The sequence below is a fragment of the Galeopterus variegatus genome, unplaced genomic scaffold, assembly GCF_000696425.1.
Source record: "Galeopterus variegatus unplaced genomic scaffold, G_variegatus-3.0.2 Scaffold733, whole genome shotgun sequence".
NCBI lineage: Eukaryota > Metazoa > Chordata > Mammalia > Dermoptera > Cynocephalidae > Galeopterus > Galeopterus variegatus.
The window spans coordinates 419,082-437,286 of record NW_007726844.1 but is presented as its reverse complement, the minus strand read 5'-3'; the positions used below and the strand labels follow the sequence as shown (position 1 = coordinate 437,286).

At 44.2% G+C, this 18,205-nt stretch overlaps 2 protein-coding genes across 2 annotated transcripts in view; one reads left to right on the top strand and one right to left on the bottom strand.

Moving 5' to 3' along the window:
• The window catches only part of RUNDC1 (RUN domain containing 1), a 9,453-nt gene extending 9,285 nt beyond the window's left edge, over positions 1–168 (bottom strand). The window contains exon 1 of the mRNA XM_008571920.1: positions 11–168. Within this exon, the coding sequence (XP_008570142.1) occupies positions 11–168 (158 nt within the window). The remainder of the gene's footprint in view (positions 1–10) is intronic.
• Positions 169–764: 596 nt separating this feature from the next.
• LOC103589868 (alanyl-tRNA editing protein Aarsd1-like) overlaps positions 765–18,205 on the top strand; it is a 22,560-nt gene continuing 5,119 nt past the window's right edge. The window contains exons 1-8 of the mRNA XM_008571919.1: positions 765–844; positions 1,181–1,294; positions 1,402–1,468; positions 1,568–1,666; positions 3,778–3,867; positions 4,545–4,598; positions 12,824–12,955; positions 16,465–16,624. Coding sequence (XP_008570141.1) covers positions 837–844; positions 1,181–1,294; positions 1,402–1,468; positions 1,568–1,666; positions 3,778–3,867; positions 4,545–4,598; positions 12,824–12,955; positions 16,465–16,624 — 724 coding nt within the window. The 5' untranslated portion in view covers positions 765–836. The remainder of the gene's footprint in view (positions 845–1,180; positions 1,295–1,401; positions 1,469–1,567; positions 1,667–3,777; positions 3,868–4,544; positions 4,599–12,823; positions 12,956–16,464; positions 16,625–18,205) is intronic.

Genomic DNA, 18,205 nt, shown 5'->3' with positions numbered 1-18,205 from the left:
TTCTGAAAACGCAGCCGCCCCAGGCCCGGCCTCCGCCACCGCCCCCACCGGCGCCCAGCGCACCGTCTCGCATGGTGGCAGCGGCTCCTCTTCCTCTTCGTCCTTTGTCTTTGGTCCGGGAGCCGCCACGACCGTTACCGGCTCCGCAACCGCCTCGACGGCCGCCATCTTCCCGGAAACGCCGCCGCACGTCAGCCGCGCCCCTTTGCTGCCCTGGCGACGGCGCGCTGGCCGGGAAACCGGAGGGGCGGCGGGCGGAGCTTGCAGTCCGGGGTCCCGGAGCGGGCCTGCCCCCGGGGTTTGACTCGGGCCGATGACTTTTTACTGATCGTCTATTGTGAATCGGGCACTGAGTACTAAACGTTGGAGAAACAGGAAAATGAGGTCGGGAACAAATCATTCCCTGTGTCTAGAGATTGGGGTCGCCCTTGCCCCGGTCCCAGCGTGCGGGTCGTCTCTTTCCTTTCTTTTTTTGGTGCGGTGGCTTGATTTCTTTTTAAATTTCTTTTTGGCGGCTGGCCGATAGGGGGATCCGAATACTTGACACCGGTGTTACAAGGCTGTGCTCTAACCTACCGAGCTAACCGCCCAGCACCGGGTCGTCTGTTGCTAACCTAATCTCTTCCATTCCCAGAGACCCCCAAGAGGTGAAGGGCTGCAGGAATTAAGCTCTCCTAGAGTCTCTCCGAAGTGCAGATCCCTTGGCTGACAGGCCACGTTCGCTCAACCCTTCCCCCGCCCATATAAGGAGAAGCAGCTGCTGGGGGCGTCCCCGGGTTCTAAACATAGCAGCCCCTGCCTGGAACTCCCAACGCCACCCAGCCGTGGGAGCCGCCATGGCACGGTGAGTGTTTCCGGCCGCGGTTCTCCCCTTGTTCCTTTTCCCTGCAGATTCCCTGCCCCAGGCCTTCTGAGCACTCCAGTTTCAGCAGTAATTGTGGGAGCCCCAGATCCCACGTCTCTGTGAGGAGAGGAGTGCCCTGAATATTCTCCCCAGGTTCGCCCTCACCACACACGCCCACTCCCGTAACTCCCTTCCACCCCCTTCTGTCTTCTTTAGCTCCACTTTGACAAGATTGTGGCATCAAACATCCTTGCATTGTCCCCTCTCTCCACCTTTCCCAAATGCCCCGTCTTCCCTCTCCCACCCCTATAAAGCCCCACCTCAACTCCTCTTCAGGCAGCATGCCCGGACCCTGTGGTACGACAGGCCCAAATATGTGTTCATGGAATTTTGCGTTGAGGACAGCACCGATGTCCAAGTGCTCATTGAGGATCACCGCATTGTATTCAGGTAATGGCCCTTCTCTCTGGAGGGCCTGGTTTCCCAGGAATGTCCTCCTTTCCCTAATGCCCCCACACCTAGTCTCCTGCATCTCCTAAGCTTCATTGTCTTCTCAGCTGCAAGAATGCTGATGGAGTGGAGTTGTACAATGAAATTGAGTTCTATGCCAAGGTGAACTCCAAGGTAAGGGTATGGTGGGGTGGGACAGTAAGGTTGGATGCCCAGAGAAACTGGAGTTATAATAAACCTTATACTCTAAAAATGAAGCTCTCTATCTGGTAGGACTCCCGAGATAAGCACTCTGGCCGGTCCATTACTTGCTTTGTGAGGAAATGGAAGGAGAAGGTGGCCTGGCCCCGGCTCACCAAAGAGGATATCAAGGTGGGTGTGTGGGAAATGGCCTGCTCCTTTTTTCCCCATTCATGTACCCACATTCCCAAGTTAGATCTGGGATCATCTTTGCCTCCTTTCCAGATAACATTCAGTTTGTCACCAGGTCTTGCCTATTTGACCTCCTAAATATCCTTGAATCCATTGCTTCAGTTCTTCCTAGTTCAGCCCTCATTCATCACTGAGTGAGAGGTTTGTTACATATTTTCAGCCCCACCCCCAACCATCCTCTGCATTGCCCCCAGCATGGTCTTTCTTTTTTTTTTTTTCCTTTTTTTTGGTCTTTTTTACTGACCGGTAACGGGATCGCAACCCTTGGTGTCACGCCCACACCGTGCTCAGTCTCCACATGGGATCTGAACTCTTGGTGGGAGCGCCGCCGCGCTCCCAAGCGGCGCACTCTCCAGTGCGCCACCGGGCCGGCCCTAGCATGGTCTTTCTAAAACACACATTTGACCCTGTCACTCTCCCACATATGACCCTCCTTTTTTTTTCCCTTTTTGTCTTTTTTACTGACCGGTAACGGGATCGCAACCCTTGGTGTCACGCCCACACCGTGCTCAGTCTCCACATGGGATCTGAACTCTTGGTGGGAGCGCCGCCGCGCTCCCAAGCGGCGCACTCTCCAGTGCGCCACCGGGCCGGCCCTAGCATGGTCTTTCTAAAACACACATTTGACCCTGTCACTCTCCCACATATGACCCTCCAGTGGCTTTTTTTGCCTTAAAAGTTGAAAACTGGCTACCTGCTGGCTGGATCTGGCTCTCAAATTTGTTTTAGCAATCTTTATAGTGTTAAAAATTATTTTGATTGATTACTGCCATATAAAAGTTTTGATTAGTTGCTGACATTTAAAAATGTAGATATTTCAGGGCCGGCCCATGGTTCACTCGGGAGAGTGTGGTGCTGATAACACACCAAGGCCATGGGTTCGGATCCTATATAGGGATGGCCGGTTGGCTCACTGGCTGAGCGTGGTGCTGACAACAACAAGCCAAAGGCTGAGACCCCCTTACCAGCCATCTTTTTAAAAAATAATGATAATAAAAAATTTTAAAAAATACAAATAAAAATGTGGATATTTCACCTAAAAATCCAGATTATCAGCTTCTCTTGAAGGATGGGATAATCTGGCCACACTGGTATAAATTCCCAAATGTCTTGAGTGGAAGCTTTAAATGGAGCACACACTCTACCTCACTCTACTTCTTTTCATTACCTCCCTGACTCTTTTGGACATTTGGGCTTGTGACTCCTGCCCTTTAGGTTGAAGTCTAAACACCATAGCATAACACAGCCCATCCTATACTTTCTGCCTCAAGCTTTCATTCCAGCCACAGCAAGCTGTTTGCAGCTCTTTTGCACAAACCAGGCTACCAGGCTCTCACCTCTGTACCTTTGCTCAAGTGTGCCTTCCTCCTGGAAAGTCATCATCACCACCACATCTTCACCCTCTTAACTCCTGTGCATTTTTCCAGGCCCTGCTACTCCAAGAAGCCTGGGTTCCCATGATATTCCCTATATAACTCCACCACCACACTTTTCACACTGTATTATGATGATTTGTTTACATCTCCCTTCCGTTCTTGCTTCTCGATGACGGGGACAATGTGGTGAACATATTTATAATGCTAATGCTGAGCTCAGAGTCTGGCCCATAGTATATATTCAGTAAATATCTGTTAAATGAATGAGTGAATAATTTCTTCCCTGTATAAATGGGAACTTTGGAACATGGGCCTTGAAGAACGGTTGTCTCTGACTCCAGGGAATGCAGCTTGTCTGTCTTGCTTGGTCAACTCCTCTGATACTTTATGATACAGTTATATTTCCAGATGTGTTGTCTGTCAATCTGCTCCTGGAAAGCAGAACTTCTAACGCTTTTTCATACCCTACCATGCCTGGCATTGTGCTTGGCATTTAGTAGTTTCCTGATAAATCTTTGTGGGTGATGATGATGACACTGCAGCCTGGAAGGGGGTTGATCCAAGGGGTGCTGAATTCCCATTGGCCCTCTTACCCCCAAGCATTACGCCCATGCACACGCCCACACTCTTCCATGCACTCCCGCTGCCTGTGACTCTTTGTGCTTCCATTTGCAGCCAGTGTGGCTGTCTGTGGACTTTGATAACTGGAGAGACTGGGAAGGGGATGAAGAGGTGGAGCTGGCTCAGGTGGAACATTATGCAGAGGTGAGAGAGACAGTACCTGCCCTTTTCTGCCTGTTTTGATCATTCCCCTTGTCTCTCTGCTCACATTTCTCTAGAAGAGTCATCAGGGCCAGGCAGTGATATACCGAGCTCCCTAGACAGGCTACTCAGTGTTGCTGATATTCTTTACATATTTTGTGCAATGTTTATTTAGTAGGGATGAAAGGAATGAATCTTAGTGAAATTACAAAGGGTAGAAGCAGTGTTCTGAAAAAGTTTGACAAAACCTTTTCTTACTTTTCTGTAATTCTTGTTCTCTCATCTATTTTCTTTTTTCTGAGCCAGACAACTTCATGGGAAGCTAAAACTAAGTAGTATAAAAATATACATGATAAAATAAATCACTGGTTCACAATAAATTGCACCCTGTCATAAATTATTTGGCATCAGAATTTCAGCTACTATTCACTCAAGTTGCAAAAGCACAGATCCCAATCTGGACTACTAAGGAGGGTGCTCTGTGTGTGCATTTAAATTTCCTTTTAAGAAGGAGATCAATTTACTTTTCCCCAATTCATTACAGTGATGTATTAGGAGCTTTAAAGATTGGAGCAGATGCTTGACTGGCCCTGGCTGGGACTGTTCTATGGCCCGTCAATATGCAAATTGCTCTTCCCTCACTCCCCTTCTCACTTGCGACTATTTTCTCTTTGCACTAGCTTTTGCAGAAGGTCAGCACCAAAAGACCTGCCCCTGCCATGGATGATCTGGATGTAAGTAAAGCCTTCCCCTCAACCTTTCGGTTTCTTTTTAGCCCTTAAAAACAACATACCAGCAAGCTCCTATCCCTAGCACACAGTAGCTCTCAGCGCATGTTAAACAAGTCAAATGTGACACAGGAGGTCAAATGATCTTCTCCAGGCTTTAGAAAACCCCTGCGTGACCCTTCTCTTTTCCATCTTCCCTTCTTCTTCTCCATCCTAGAGTAGACTGGCCCTGTTGAGAATCTTTACAGATGTAAGGAACAGTAGCATTAACTGAAATTCTGAAACTAAATGATGCACGACAGTGCTGTTTATTGAATACCAGTGGTTTATTGTCCAAAGTTAAATCCTTCCCTATTAACCTTCTAAGAAGTTGTTTGGTTTAAAAAATCACAGAAGGAAGCTTGGAGAGCAGGAGGGAGTGAGCAGCATTTGTGAACACAAATGTTCACTCTTTGCAGAGTCTATAGGTGCTTTATCTTTTTTTTCCCTAGGATGATTCTGACAGTGCCGATGCAACAAATAATTAACTTTCTATGACAGCAGAGCTGGGGAGTAGCTTTCCAGTTACTCTGAAAAGCTAGGGCCTGAGTCTTTTGTCAGTTCTTTGTGCACCAAGGTCCTCTGCGATCTCTGAATTTCCTAGAAGCTCTTTATTGAAGGCCCTCCTTCATGCGTTATGTCTTCCTGCTGGGCACTTGACTATGGTGCTGCATCAGATGGCAGGACAGGGGAAGGAGTAGACTGGCGAGGCCTCTAATGTCCTACTAATTGGTTTATAATCTCTGTGTTTGGGCTGATTGATTATTTGAGTATGTGTGTATGTGGCAGAGCAAAAGCCAATGAAGAAACGTATAGTTATAATAAATCTCTGGGAACTGTTATCTGTCTCTTTCCTTCTTGTATTTCTTCTTCCTGGTGGCAAGCGTTTTCTTTCTCTAAAATTCCTCTCGAGGGGATGGGATGGGCGTCAGAGATCCTTGTCCTCATTGTTGAGGTTGGAAGAAGAAAAATGTTGGAGACAGGCTTGTAACCAAGCTGGGGGACTTCCTCTTCCTTAGGTCTGTGCTCTGATTTCTCACGGCTAATATTGTCATCCGTAGAATCAGCCACCTGAGCTTCCTGCACACTCCAGAGATCTCTTCACACTTTTAAACCTAATTGTTACTGCAGTTAATGTATAGCCTGTTTACTCTTCCATTCAACAGTTACTCCACTTATTCACAAATACTTTTTTTTTTTAAAGACTAGTCAACTGCAGGAGAAGGGGGGAAAGAGTAATAAATTTTGTTTTTGACTGCCTAATGTATACAAAAGACTGATTTAAAATGCAGTACCCACAGACTTTGCTTTTGAACTCATAGTAAAGTACTGGGATTTATTAAAAAAGTAAACTTTTAAATTTATATAAGCAATATATGGACATGGCTCATTATTTATTTATTTATTTATTTTGGCAGCTTGGCCAGTAAGGGAATCCGAACCCTTGACTGGTGTTACCAACACCACGCTCTAACCAACTGAACCAGCTGGCCAACCCAGTTTACTATTTATTTGTTATATAAATTAACCCATTTATTATAGGCTAGTGATGTCTCAAATGGTGGAGCTTCTACTGGTCTCTCAATGCCTTCAGTTTTCTGTGGCGGACTTTATTGTGACGGCAGAAGTGGTGTTGTAGGTCCAGGTACCACCAACTACTGTTTTCATGCAAGAACCACAGTACCAGATCCCCACTGCTTATCTCTTCATCTGGTTTTGCCACAGAAGAAGCAAATGTACTTGGTGTGCTGGCTGATTTCAATTTTCATCACCTTTTTCTGGAGGGAGGCACCATAGCAGTTTCTGTATTTACAATGATCCTGTGCGGGAGCAACACTGAGGGTTGCGATCCCGTTGCCGGTCCCGGTCCGGTACGGGCGCAACACTGAGGGTTGCGATCCGATGCCGGTCACGAAAAAAGACAAAAAAGGGAAAAAAAAAATACTTTATAAGGGCCGGCCCGGTGGCGCACTGCTACAGTGCTCCGCTTGGGAGCGCAGCGGCGCTCCCGCCGAGGGTTCGGATCCCACATACAGACCGGCTGCTCACTGGCTGAGCGAGGTGTGAGCGCAACACCGAGGGTTGCGATTCCGTTGCCGGTCCCGGTCTGGTACGGACGCGACACTGAGGGTTGCGGTCCGTTGCTGGTCACGAAAAAAGACAAAAAGGGAAAAAAAAAAAAATGATCCTGATCTTCTTGGTGCATTTAGCCATGTTACTGCAAACTAGGTCTAAGCCCAGACAGCTGGACATAGTTTAAAAAAATAAAATAGTATAGAAGAATATAAAATTTAAAGTAAAATTTGCACCCTTGAATAGGGGTAATCATTTTTAACAGTTTTATATATACAAGGAGTCTTCAAAAAATTTGTGGGAAGATTCGTAATCTCTCTTAATTGTATTTTCTTATAGAAAAATTCTTAATTTTGGGAAATTTTAGTATTTTACATTTTTTTGTGATATTTTTAAATTTATCAGAACTGCTGCAATCAAAATTGCTAATTTGTCACAATTTTCAAAATGCAACACAGTAAAACCAACAGTTACGTAATATCATGTTGTGTATAACATAATCTTATATATATTTTTATATATAATATTCATAATGTTTCACAATATCTAATGAGGTACACAGGAATTTATTTTCTCTATTTTTTTTTTTTTCCCTTTTTGTCTTTTTTCGTGACCGGCAACGGATCGCAACCCTCAGTGTTGTGCCCGTACCGGACCGGGACCGGCAACGGGATCGCAACCCTCGGTGTTGCGCCTGCACCTCGCTCAGCCAGTGAGCGGCCGGTCTGTATGTGGGATCCGAACCCTTGGCAGGAGCGCCGCCACACTCCCAAGCGGCACACTGTAGCAGTGCGCCACCGGGCCGGCCCTATTTTCCCATGAACTTTTTGAAGTACCCTCAAATACATATGATACTGTACTATATGATATACTGTAATTTATTGTATGTAAGATACACTGTACTGTATTATAAATTCCATAATATCTATTATTTCTTTTATATAGTTATAAGGTATAATTACAATATATAAAACAATGTACGACATATATGGAACATAAATATATACAGTGTCATATACGTTTATAAACAGTATGACATATATTAAAATTTAATATATATAAGCAAATGTAATGTGTACACAATTGGAATCAAATCGTGTACATCTTGCACTGTGCTTTTTTTTACTTAATATATGTTGGAGATCTTTCTAAATCAGTGCACTTAGATCTAACCCATTCTTTTTCATGGCTACATTATATTACATTGAATTCATTAACTATAATTTAACTGGTTCCTTATTGAGGGACATTTAGGCTGTTAGTCTTTTTCAATTATCACATAACGTTGCAGTGAGCATTTAAAAATGTATATCTTTACATATTTTTTTTTTCACAACAGGCACATTTTATTTTAATTATCACCATCGTGTACCCTGTTGGTGTAAAATCCACTGGCCACTTCCCAGCAGCCAGACCTCTGGAGGCTTCACAGTTTTGAGGCTACCCAGGTCAACACTAAAGGTGGGGGGCTCTCCCCGCTCTTTTGGTCCTACTCTGGCTTGTTTTGATGCAGTTTCTCATTCAGCTAGTGATAGTGATCAGATACTGTTGCCCCTCTCCCTTTCTTAGGTTTAATTGAAGGGTTGGTCATTTTTCGAGGGGCTTTTTTTCTCAAACTCCCTTGATCAAAAAAAGAAAACCTTCCTTCATCAAAAAGCTCCATCTTTTTGGTGCCGGAGTAGAGGGTCTGGAGAGGCCCTATAGCTGGCCACAACTCACCTCGTCCTCTTATCAGGTTCTTGACTCTACCACAGGAAAGAATTCAAGGGCAGAGTCATAGAAGAAAGTGAGAACAGGTTTATTATAAAGAATAAGAGATATAGATTTCACAGAAAGAGTGTGGCCTAGCTCCAGAGACTGAGCAAGGCCTGCACCAGGTTTAATATAATAAAGTAACAAATCCACACTTCCAGTTTAGCACAGAGTGCAGGCTGGCTCAAGAGAATGCCACCTGCTAAAAGTAAGTTTAACACAAAAGTAAAGCCTACCCTCCTCAGCCACTGAAGTGTGGGTTGGCCCCAGGAAAGTGAGCAACAACCAGCAAGTTTAATACAAAAGTAAGAAATACACATTTACAAAGAGTGGGCTGGCCCCACAGTAAACAGCAGCCTGCTAAAGGCAAATTTGATACAAAAAGAAAGAAATACATGCTTCAGGTAAAGTGCTGGCTGCCTTTAGGAGAGTGAGCAAGAGCCTAGCCTTCTGGGGGGATTCAACGTTTTTAGTTTCCCTAACATGTACTCACGCATTCAGAGGATAAACTCTACTTTATGGAGCATGCTTGACTATTAGGGTTATATAACCCTTTCTAATGAGCATGCCCAACGACTGGATTTGCATAAGTCAGCCCCCTGACTTCTCAATTTCCCCTATAGGTGCTGAAAATAGGTGCAATAAGCAATTGTTACTCTCTTTTAGGGGAGGGCTTAGAAGAGGGACCCGAGACCTTGGGGAGTGGCTTGAAACCCACAGGTGTCTCCTGTAACCTGAACCCAGGGAAACCGAGCACCTCCTACCTCATTTTAAGCTTCCTGGTTGCCTTGGGCACCTTGGCAGGACCTCTGGAATTGGGTATAGACGGGGTCTTCCTCTTCTTCCCCCCCTTTGGTGTTTATGGTTGGTTGGTTGACTCTGCAAGAGGCTTGAGGTTTCCTAGTCACCTTTACCATGTCAGCAATGCCCAGTGGTCTGTATCTTTACATATACATACATCAGAACAGCTGTAGGGTAAATTTCTAGATGTGGAATTATTAGGTCAAGGAGTAGGCACATTTAAACATTTTCATAGCTGTTGCCAAGTTATCCTTTAATGAAATTGTCCCAATTCTTACTCTTACCAACTACAGTGTTCCGTTCTTCAAAACCTTTTAGATATTTAACAAGATAAAAATTTGTATCTGGTTTAATTTGCTTTTTTATGAGACTATAAGATTGCACATTATTTATTTTTGAAGGGAGTGAATTCTGGCATGCACATTGTTCACATTGTTCATTTTTATTGGCAATTCATATTTCTGTTAATGTGCTCTGTCCATGTTTTTGACCATTTTGCTATTGACATTAGTCTAAGCTTTCTGAAAAATTGGTAATGCAAAGCTATATATTACTATTATGCTTTACAGCTTACTAAGTATTTATATATGATCTCATTAAAATTTTTTGAGCCTCATGTCAACCTTATTAAATAAGCAAGCTTTTTCTTCAAAGGAGATTAAACAGGTCAATAAATGGCAGAGTTGGGACTTGAACTTGAACTTGTATAGAACATGTTCCCTTATCCACAATTCTGAAGACCAAAAAGCTGTGAAACCCGAGACTTTCTAAAAAAAATTAACACCAAAACTAATTCGACAACAATACTTGACCTAAAAGTCTTATTCCCATTTCGCATATTTATTTCACAGTGTAAATATTAATACGTTGGATTACATGATACTTCTCCAGAGTCCCAAGGAAGGGTGTTATATAACACATGAGGTATGCTCTGCATTACCTGCTTAAAATCTGAAAAATTCTAAATTCTTTTTTTTTTTTTTTTTTTTAAAGATGACCGGTAAGGGGATCTTAACCCTTGACTTGGTGTTGTCAGCACCACGCTCAGCCAGTGAGCGAACCGGCCATCTCTATATAGGGATCTGAACCCGTGGCCTTGGTGCTATCAGCACCGCACTCTCCCGAGTGAGCCACGGGCTGGCCCTAAAAATTCTAAATTCTGAAACCTCTGGAGTCTTCAAACTTTTTATTAGTTGATCTAAAGAACAGAGAGTTAATTTTAACTTTTAATCTATTTAATGTTTTAAGACATTGATTGCAGCTTGATAACTTCTGTTAACCTCTTTATTTGCTCTGTCCAATTCGGGAGCACTACTAGCCACACGTTGTTATTGAGTACTTGAAATGTGATTGGTCCAAACTGAGATGGGCTAAATGTAAAATACACACTGGGTTTTGACTGTTTTGAATGGGGGTGGGGGGAGTATAGCATCTCGTTAATTGTTAAAATTCATTACATGATGAAATAATATTCTGGATATGTTGTTTAAATAAAATATATTACTCACATATATGCATTGCATTGTATTTCTATTTGGCGGCACTGCTCTGTATCCAAGCCAGAACCATCCTACTTCTAAGCAGCTGGCATTCCATAGGCAGAATTATATATGTCCCCGGGGCCCAAAAGGCTACCTAAACTATGTGCCCTGACAAGTGCAGGCCACGGTTTTTGTTTTGTTTTGTTTTCTGGCTCTTTTCAAAGTCTTCCCCCCCCCCTTTCAATTAATCATTTATTCCAATTATATTCAAATAGTCATAGCATAGACAAGCAAGAAAACTTTCCAAATTCTTTTTACAAAGTTGACATTAAGTGGGCACAAAAAAGTCTTACAAAAAATACATTAAAATAAATACTGTTCAGGGCTGGCCAGTTAGCTCAGTTGGTTAGAGCACAGCCTTGTAACACCAAGGTCAAGGGTGTGGTTCTTTGTACTGGCCAGCTGTCGGAAAAACAAAAGAAAAAAACTGTGGATCACTCTCTGAATAATAATGAAATAATCCTAAATACATCATTAGTGAACATATTTTCTTTCTAGGTTTTGTTACCATATGCCAAGATTCTTTTTTTATTTTTAAATTTTTTATTAGCATATCATTACAAATCATAATTATTCTTCATGCCCCTTACCCAATTTCTCCGTAACCTCCCTCTCCCTCCCCTTTTCCCAACTTTATTAACCATAGATTTGTTCCCACCCTCTGAAAGTTCAACATATTATTGTGGTCTTTCTCTCCTTCCTTCTTAGCACTCACTTATGAGCAAGGATGTGATATTTCTGTCTGTGTCTGGCTTATTTCACTTAATGTAGTTTTATCCAATCTCATCCATGTTGCTGCAAATGGCAGAATTTCATTCTTTTTTAATGGCTGAGTAGTATTCCATTGTGTGTGTGTGTGTGTGTGTATACACACACACCACATTTTCCTTATCCAGTCATTGTTGGTGGACACACACACACACCACGTTTTCCTATCCAGTCATCGTTTGTGGACATTTCGGTTGGTTCCGTATCTTGGCTATTTTAAATAGAGCTGTGATGAACACGGGAGTGCAGGGATCCCGTCGACATGATGATTTCCATTCCTTTAGGTATATACCCAGAGTGAGATTGCTGGATCATAGGGTAGTTCTATCTGTAGTTGTTTGAGAAACCTCCATACTGTTTTCCATAGTGGCTGTACTGTACTATTTTACAGCCCCAACAAAAGGGTAGAAAAGTTCCCCTTTCTCCATATCCTCGCCAGGATTTGATATTCTTGGTCTTTTTAATAAAGGCCAGTCTAAATGGGGTGAGATGATATCTCAATGTGGTTTTGATTATCGTTTCCCTGATGATTGGTGATGTTGAGCATTTTTTCATGTACCTTTTGGCCATTTGTATATTTTCCTTTGAAAAATGTCTATTCGGCTCCTTTGCCCATTTTTTAATTCGATTATTTGTTTTCTACTGTGAAGCTGTTTGAGTTCCTTGTATATTCTGGATATTAATCCCTTGTCCGATGTGTAGTTTGCAAATATTTTCTCCCATTCTGTAGGTTTTTTCACTCAGTTGATTGTTTCCTTTGCTGTGCAGATTTTTAGTTTGATAGAATCCCATTTGTTTATTTTTTCTTTTGTTGTTTGTGCTTTTGGGGTCTTATTCATAGTCTTTGCCCAGTCCTACTTCCTAAAGTGTTTCCCCTGTTTTCTTAAAACAGTTGCTAAACGACGCAGCCAGCCAGCGATTCGCGTTTTCAGTAAACTTGTCCCAACCTCCCCCCGTTCTTTTCCCTCTCGCTTCTGCGCAGAGACGAGCTCTTAATGAAGTTTGTCCCACGTCGCTCTCCGCCCGCTCCCAGGTTTATCAGCCTGTGCGGTCCCCGCGTCTTGGGAAACAGCAGCGATGGCGTTCTGGTGTCAGCGGGACAGCTACGCCCGGGAGGTGCGGCCAGCTGGGCAAGGAACCTGATGTTGCTGGGCCTACGGGGAGGTTTGGGGACGAGGGCCCCGCGCGGAGGGTGTGCCGAGATGGCACTCCATCTTGGTGGGGAGAGGGCTTATTCTCTCTTCCCTCTCCGGCCAGTTCAGCACCACCGTGGTCTCCTGCCGTCCCGCAGAGCTGCAAACCGAAGGGAGCAGCGGCAAGAAAGAAGTGCTGAGCGGTTTCCAAGTGGTGCTGGAAGACACGCTGCTCTTCCCTGAGGGCGGGGGACAGGTACCGGGCCCGTCGCTCTCCCAGGAGGTCCCTGATTCCTTTGAGCTCAGGCAGAAAATGCTCTCCTGCTCCTACTCTCTCAGCCATAACGAATTCAAATGAACGTTAGTTCAGTTCCTTTCATTATTTATTCAATAAATACTTATCTAGACATAACATATGCTAGGTATTTATTATTTCAGTCTCTGAGGATAAAGGGTGAACAAGACAGTGTCTTTGCATACATGGAATGTTTATTGGAGACAACTGTGTATGCCAGGTATAATAAGTAATACAAATAAAAATGAAACTGGAAAGAGAATAATTTTTTAAAAAAATGAAGCTGAGTAAAGCAAAGAGGGTGATGGGGGGCAAGTTATTTTCAGTAGAGTCCTAAATGAAATGAGCGTTATTGAATGGTGGTGGTGGGAGTAGGAATATTCCAGGCAGATAAAACAGCAAGTGTAAAGACCTTGAGGTGGAAATTAGCTTAGACGTTTGACAGGGACTGAAAAAGATGCCTCCGAGAGAGTTGAGGTGAGGTAGATGGGTTACAATAGCTTAACAGAGAGCAGAATTGTCAATGCTGTGATAGGGTAGACACTAGGTACGATGTGAACACAAATGAGGTACATTTTGAGCATGAAAGAGGAGGATAATAACACCAAAGGCAGGCATTATGGGAGAAGCTTTTCTAGCAGAAATAATCGCACAAAGAAAGGCAGGGAAGCCTGAAAGGATCTGACAAGCCTAGTTAACTGTAAATAGACCAATACATTTGGAGCCTATGAAGCATGTTGATGACAGGCTAGAGATGACTGTGAAAAGGTAGTGGGGGCCAGGTTAGAGGGCCTCGAAGGATATATATATATATATTTTTTTGTCTTTTGTGTTTTTCCGTGTCCGGCAACGGATCGCAACCTTCAGTGTTGCCCCCGTACCGGACCGGGGACCGGCAACGGGACTGCAACCCTCGGGGCTGCTCCCGCGCCTCGCTCAGCCAGCGAGCGGGAACCAGTCCGTACGTGGGATCCGAACCGTCGGGCGGGAGCGCCGCCGCGCTTCCCAAGCAGCGCACTATCCAGTGCGCCCCCGGGCCGGCCCGGGATTTTTTTTTTTTTTTGAGGGGGGGGGGGGGGGCCGCCGCCGCGCTTCCCAAGCAGCGCACTATCCAGTGCGCCCCCGGGCCGGCCCGGGATTTTTTTTTTTTTTTGAGGGGGGGGGGGGGGGCCGCCGCCGCGCTTCCCAAGCAGCGCACTATCCAGTGCGCCCCCGGGCCGGCCCGGGATTTTTTTTTTTTTTTGAGGGGGGGGGGGGGGGCCGCCGCCGCGCTTCCCAAGCAGCGCACTATCCAGTGCGCCCCCGGGCCGGCCCGGGATTTTTTTTTTTTTTTTTGAGGGGGGTGTGGTGAGGGGGCAGCTGGCTGATACAGGGAAGGATATATTTAGGTGTGTGGATTTCACTCAGGAAACTAACGAGCCATGTAGGTTCTTAGGCCAAGAAGCAACATGTTCAGTAGACTTAATATTGAGAAAGCTCCAATTTCATATCTGTCATCATTATACAGTGATTTTTCCCATCAGGAGATTTCCTGATCTATGGAGAGAAAACTTCTTACCTCAAGTATCCATAGAAGGTCTGTGGAGGATGTTGACATTAATGAGATAGAAGTAAAACACATGTATTTCACAGGGCCAAAGCCTATAGCATAGAAGGACCAAAGTCCTTAGTTTAAGCCAAAGCCCAACTCTTTAGGAAAACACGTAGAAATGCTAAGATTAGGAAAGACCAGAAAACTTACACAGGACTAAAGCCTTTGATGTAGATAAGAGAATTGGCGCACAGCGAAAAGTGATTGCTCTGGGGGCAGTTGCCCTTGGTGCAGCTAAACCTAAATGATGGAAGAGTATGTGAGCTAAAATCTTCAAGGGTATTCTGCTAGTTAGTGGTTGGAGGATGTTCCACATCTTACCCGCAGCTGTTTCTTTGAGTTTCTTGGGGAGCTAAGCACTGCTATGGTGATTATCTCGTTTCCTTTTGTGTGTCACATAGCTTTGATGATAAGTTGCTTGAACTGTTTTAAGTTACACCTGCTTTAATGAAGATTGTTATGTAGCCAGTTTGTTTATGTTTTCACTATGATTGATTAATCACCTGTGTTTCTTCTGTAACTTTGTCTTTACAATAAAAACTGAAGCAAAACCTGACTCGGGGCTGTGCCTGGGCTCTCCTCTCTTGGAGGAGTTTTCTCTGGGTGCAGTCTCTTTGGGCTTCTCATTGCTCTGAATACATGGGCTCTGAGTCATCTTTTGCTTATCTGTCACTCTGTGAGAGGTGACAAAGGTCTCATTTTAGACATCATTTTTTTAGAAATTCTTCCCTGATTCCCCAAGACTATTAAGTCTGTTTTCTTTGAGCTTCTCTAGCACCATATACTTTTTCATCTTACGATGTGATGTAAATCATATTGCAATTGCCTGTTGGTGTTCTTCATCAGACTCTTATGTTCTACAAGAGATCTTGTCTTGTTTACATTGTATTCTTGAGCTGGCACAGTGTCTTGTAAGCAGTTGGCACTTGATACTTTTTTAAATGGATGAATATTTTTATTTTATTTATTTATTTATTTATTTTGAATATTCATGAGATACAAAGCTGATTGTCTCCCCTCCTGCCCATGATGTAGGGGCCAGATTCATATTGGGGGCATACCCATTACCAGAAATTACTTTCGTACCCTTTGTCCCCTTCCAGTTATCCCTCAACTTCCCTCCCCTTCCCCTCTCCCCTCAACTCCAATTTGTAGCCCTAGGTCTGTTCCCTCCCTCTGTTGTATCACGGCACTACTGTGGTCTTTCTTTCCTGCCTTACTTTCTCTCTTAGCTCCCACATATAAGTGAGCACATGTGGTATTTATCCCTCTGTGCTTTGCTTGTTTCACTCAACATAAGTTTCTCCAAGTTCATCCATATTGTTGCGAATGGGAGTATTTCATTCTTTTTTATGGCAGAGTTGAATATTTTAAAATCTAATTCTAGATAACTGCACAGGGTAGAGTGGAGGTAAGGAGGAAAAGTCATATCATTTTATCTCTCTATCTCTCTATCTATCTATCTATCTATCTATCTATCTATCTATCTATCTATCTATCTATCTATTTATGGTGGCTGGCCAGTATGGGGATCCAAAAAAGCCAGATCATTTCAGAGACTGTAGAAAGCTAAGAATCTAAACCAGAGCAATGAGAGTGAGAATTAAGGTTCTGTAGGTTTTACAAAAATCTTCATTGCTGTAGTTATAATCTCTTTTTGTTTTAATTCTGTTATTCTATTCTGAAGAATAAAATATATAGATGTTCAGAGTAAAGAGGATGAGAATTCTTTCATGGAACAAAGTGGACCCACCCCATTTGCACTGCCTCCTCCTTCTCCCTTAGGGAGCTCAAATTCTGGGTCTGTCTCTCACTTTCTCTAGAGGGTAACTAGAGGGTAACTGCCTCACCATTGATTGTCTTTACTTCTTTTCCCCAGCCTGATGACCGGGGTACAATCAATGACATCTCTGTGCTAAGAGTGACCCGCCAGGGGGCCCAGGCTGAACATTTCACACAGACAGCCCTGGCTCCCGGGAGCCACGTCCAGGTCCGGGTGGACTGGGAGCGGAGATTTGACCACATGCAACAACATTCAGGTAAGGGGGGTGGTTTGGGGGGTGTACAGGAGGGGCAGTTGCAATGTATGGGAATGCAATGATGACTGAGACATAGCTTGGGTTCTCTAGGCGGTAACCTTTTGGAAGAGACAGATGTACTCAGGATCAGCTCTGATTCAGGCAGGATATAATGTATGTTATAAAAGCAACATGAGCTTAGAGTAACTGCTGCATTTGAGTTTTCCAGTTTCCCACTTGATATCTTCATCTGGATGTCTCACAGGCCTTTCAAACTCAAAATGTCCAAAGTGAAATGAAGAAGCTCTCCCTTCCACCTGGTCTTCCGTTAGCATCCTGTATGTTCAGTGCAGGGCATCAGTGTTCACCTGGTTGCTCAAACCATGGAAGTCATTCCAAACACCATTTTGGAGATAGCTAATCAGTCACTGAGTCCTGTTGATTTATCTTCTATTTCTTCACTTCCTTCCATTGTCACCTCAGTTATTCTAGTCTCAGCTCTCACTGTCTTTCCCCTAAACCTCTGTAATAGCTTCTTGGCTGATCTCCCCATATTCAGTCTTGATGCTCTGTAGCCCATTCTCCACACAGCAACCAGAAGAATCTTTTAAAGATAAAAATCTTGGGCTGACCAGTTAGTTCAGTTGGTCAGAGCTTCGTAACACCAGGGTCAAGGGTTCAGTTCCCTGTACTGGTCAATCACACACACAAAAATAAAGATGAAAATCTGATTATATCACGTTCCTAGTTAAAGCTCTTGAAAGGCTTCCTGTAGTTCTTTTTGTAAAGCCAAATTCCTTATCATGGAATACAAGCCCTCCCTGGACTGGCTGTTTCTACTGCTCTACCCTGATCCAGTGCTCCTTTCCCTCTTACCCTTTGCGTCCCAGCCGTGCTGGCCTTCTCTCAATTCTTTGAACACATCCTGCTTCTTTCCTCCTCAAGGCCTTTGGCTGTCTTGTTCCCTCTGCTTCCATAGTTACCTTCCTCCTTTTCCTTCTCCTTCACTTCCTTCTCTTCTTCCTCCTCGTCGTCACTGTCATCAGCCAGGGATGCTCCTGTATCTCTAATGGCAAGCCATGTGCCTTGCATGTGGTAGGTGCTTAATAAATATTTATTGAATGAGTCAATGCCACATGTTAGAACTTGACTTCAAATCCTGCCTTTGATAAGCTACGTTGCCTTGACGAGTTATTTGATCTCTCCAGGCTTCAGTTTCCTTATCTGTGAAATAGAATCACAAGGCCTCCTGCAGAATTCTTGGAAGTAGGGGCCAGCCCGGTGGCGCACTGGATAAGTGCGCCGCTTGGGAAGCGCGGTGGCGCTCCTGCCCGAGGGTTCGGATCCCACATACAGACCGGTTCCCGCTCACTGGCTGAGCGAGGCGCGGGAGCAACACCGAGGGTTGCAATCCCGTTGCCGGTCCCCGGTCCGGTACGGGGGCAACACTGAGGGTTGCGATCCGTTGCCGGACACGGAAAAAGACAAAAAAAAAAAGAAACTTAAATGTTATCTGTTGGCCACAGGAAGCCACTGAAGTGTTTGATCAAGAGAGTGGTATAGTCGAGTGTTTTATAAAGATTAGTTCGGCCAAAGTGTGGG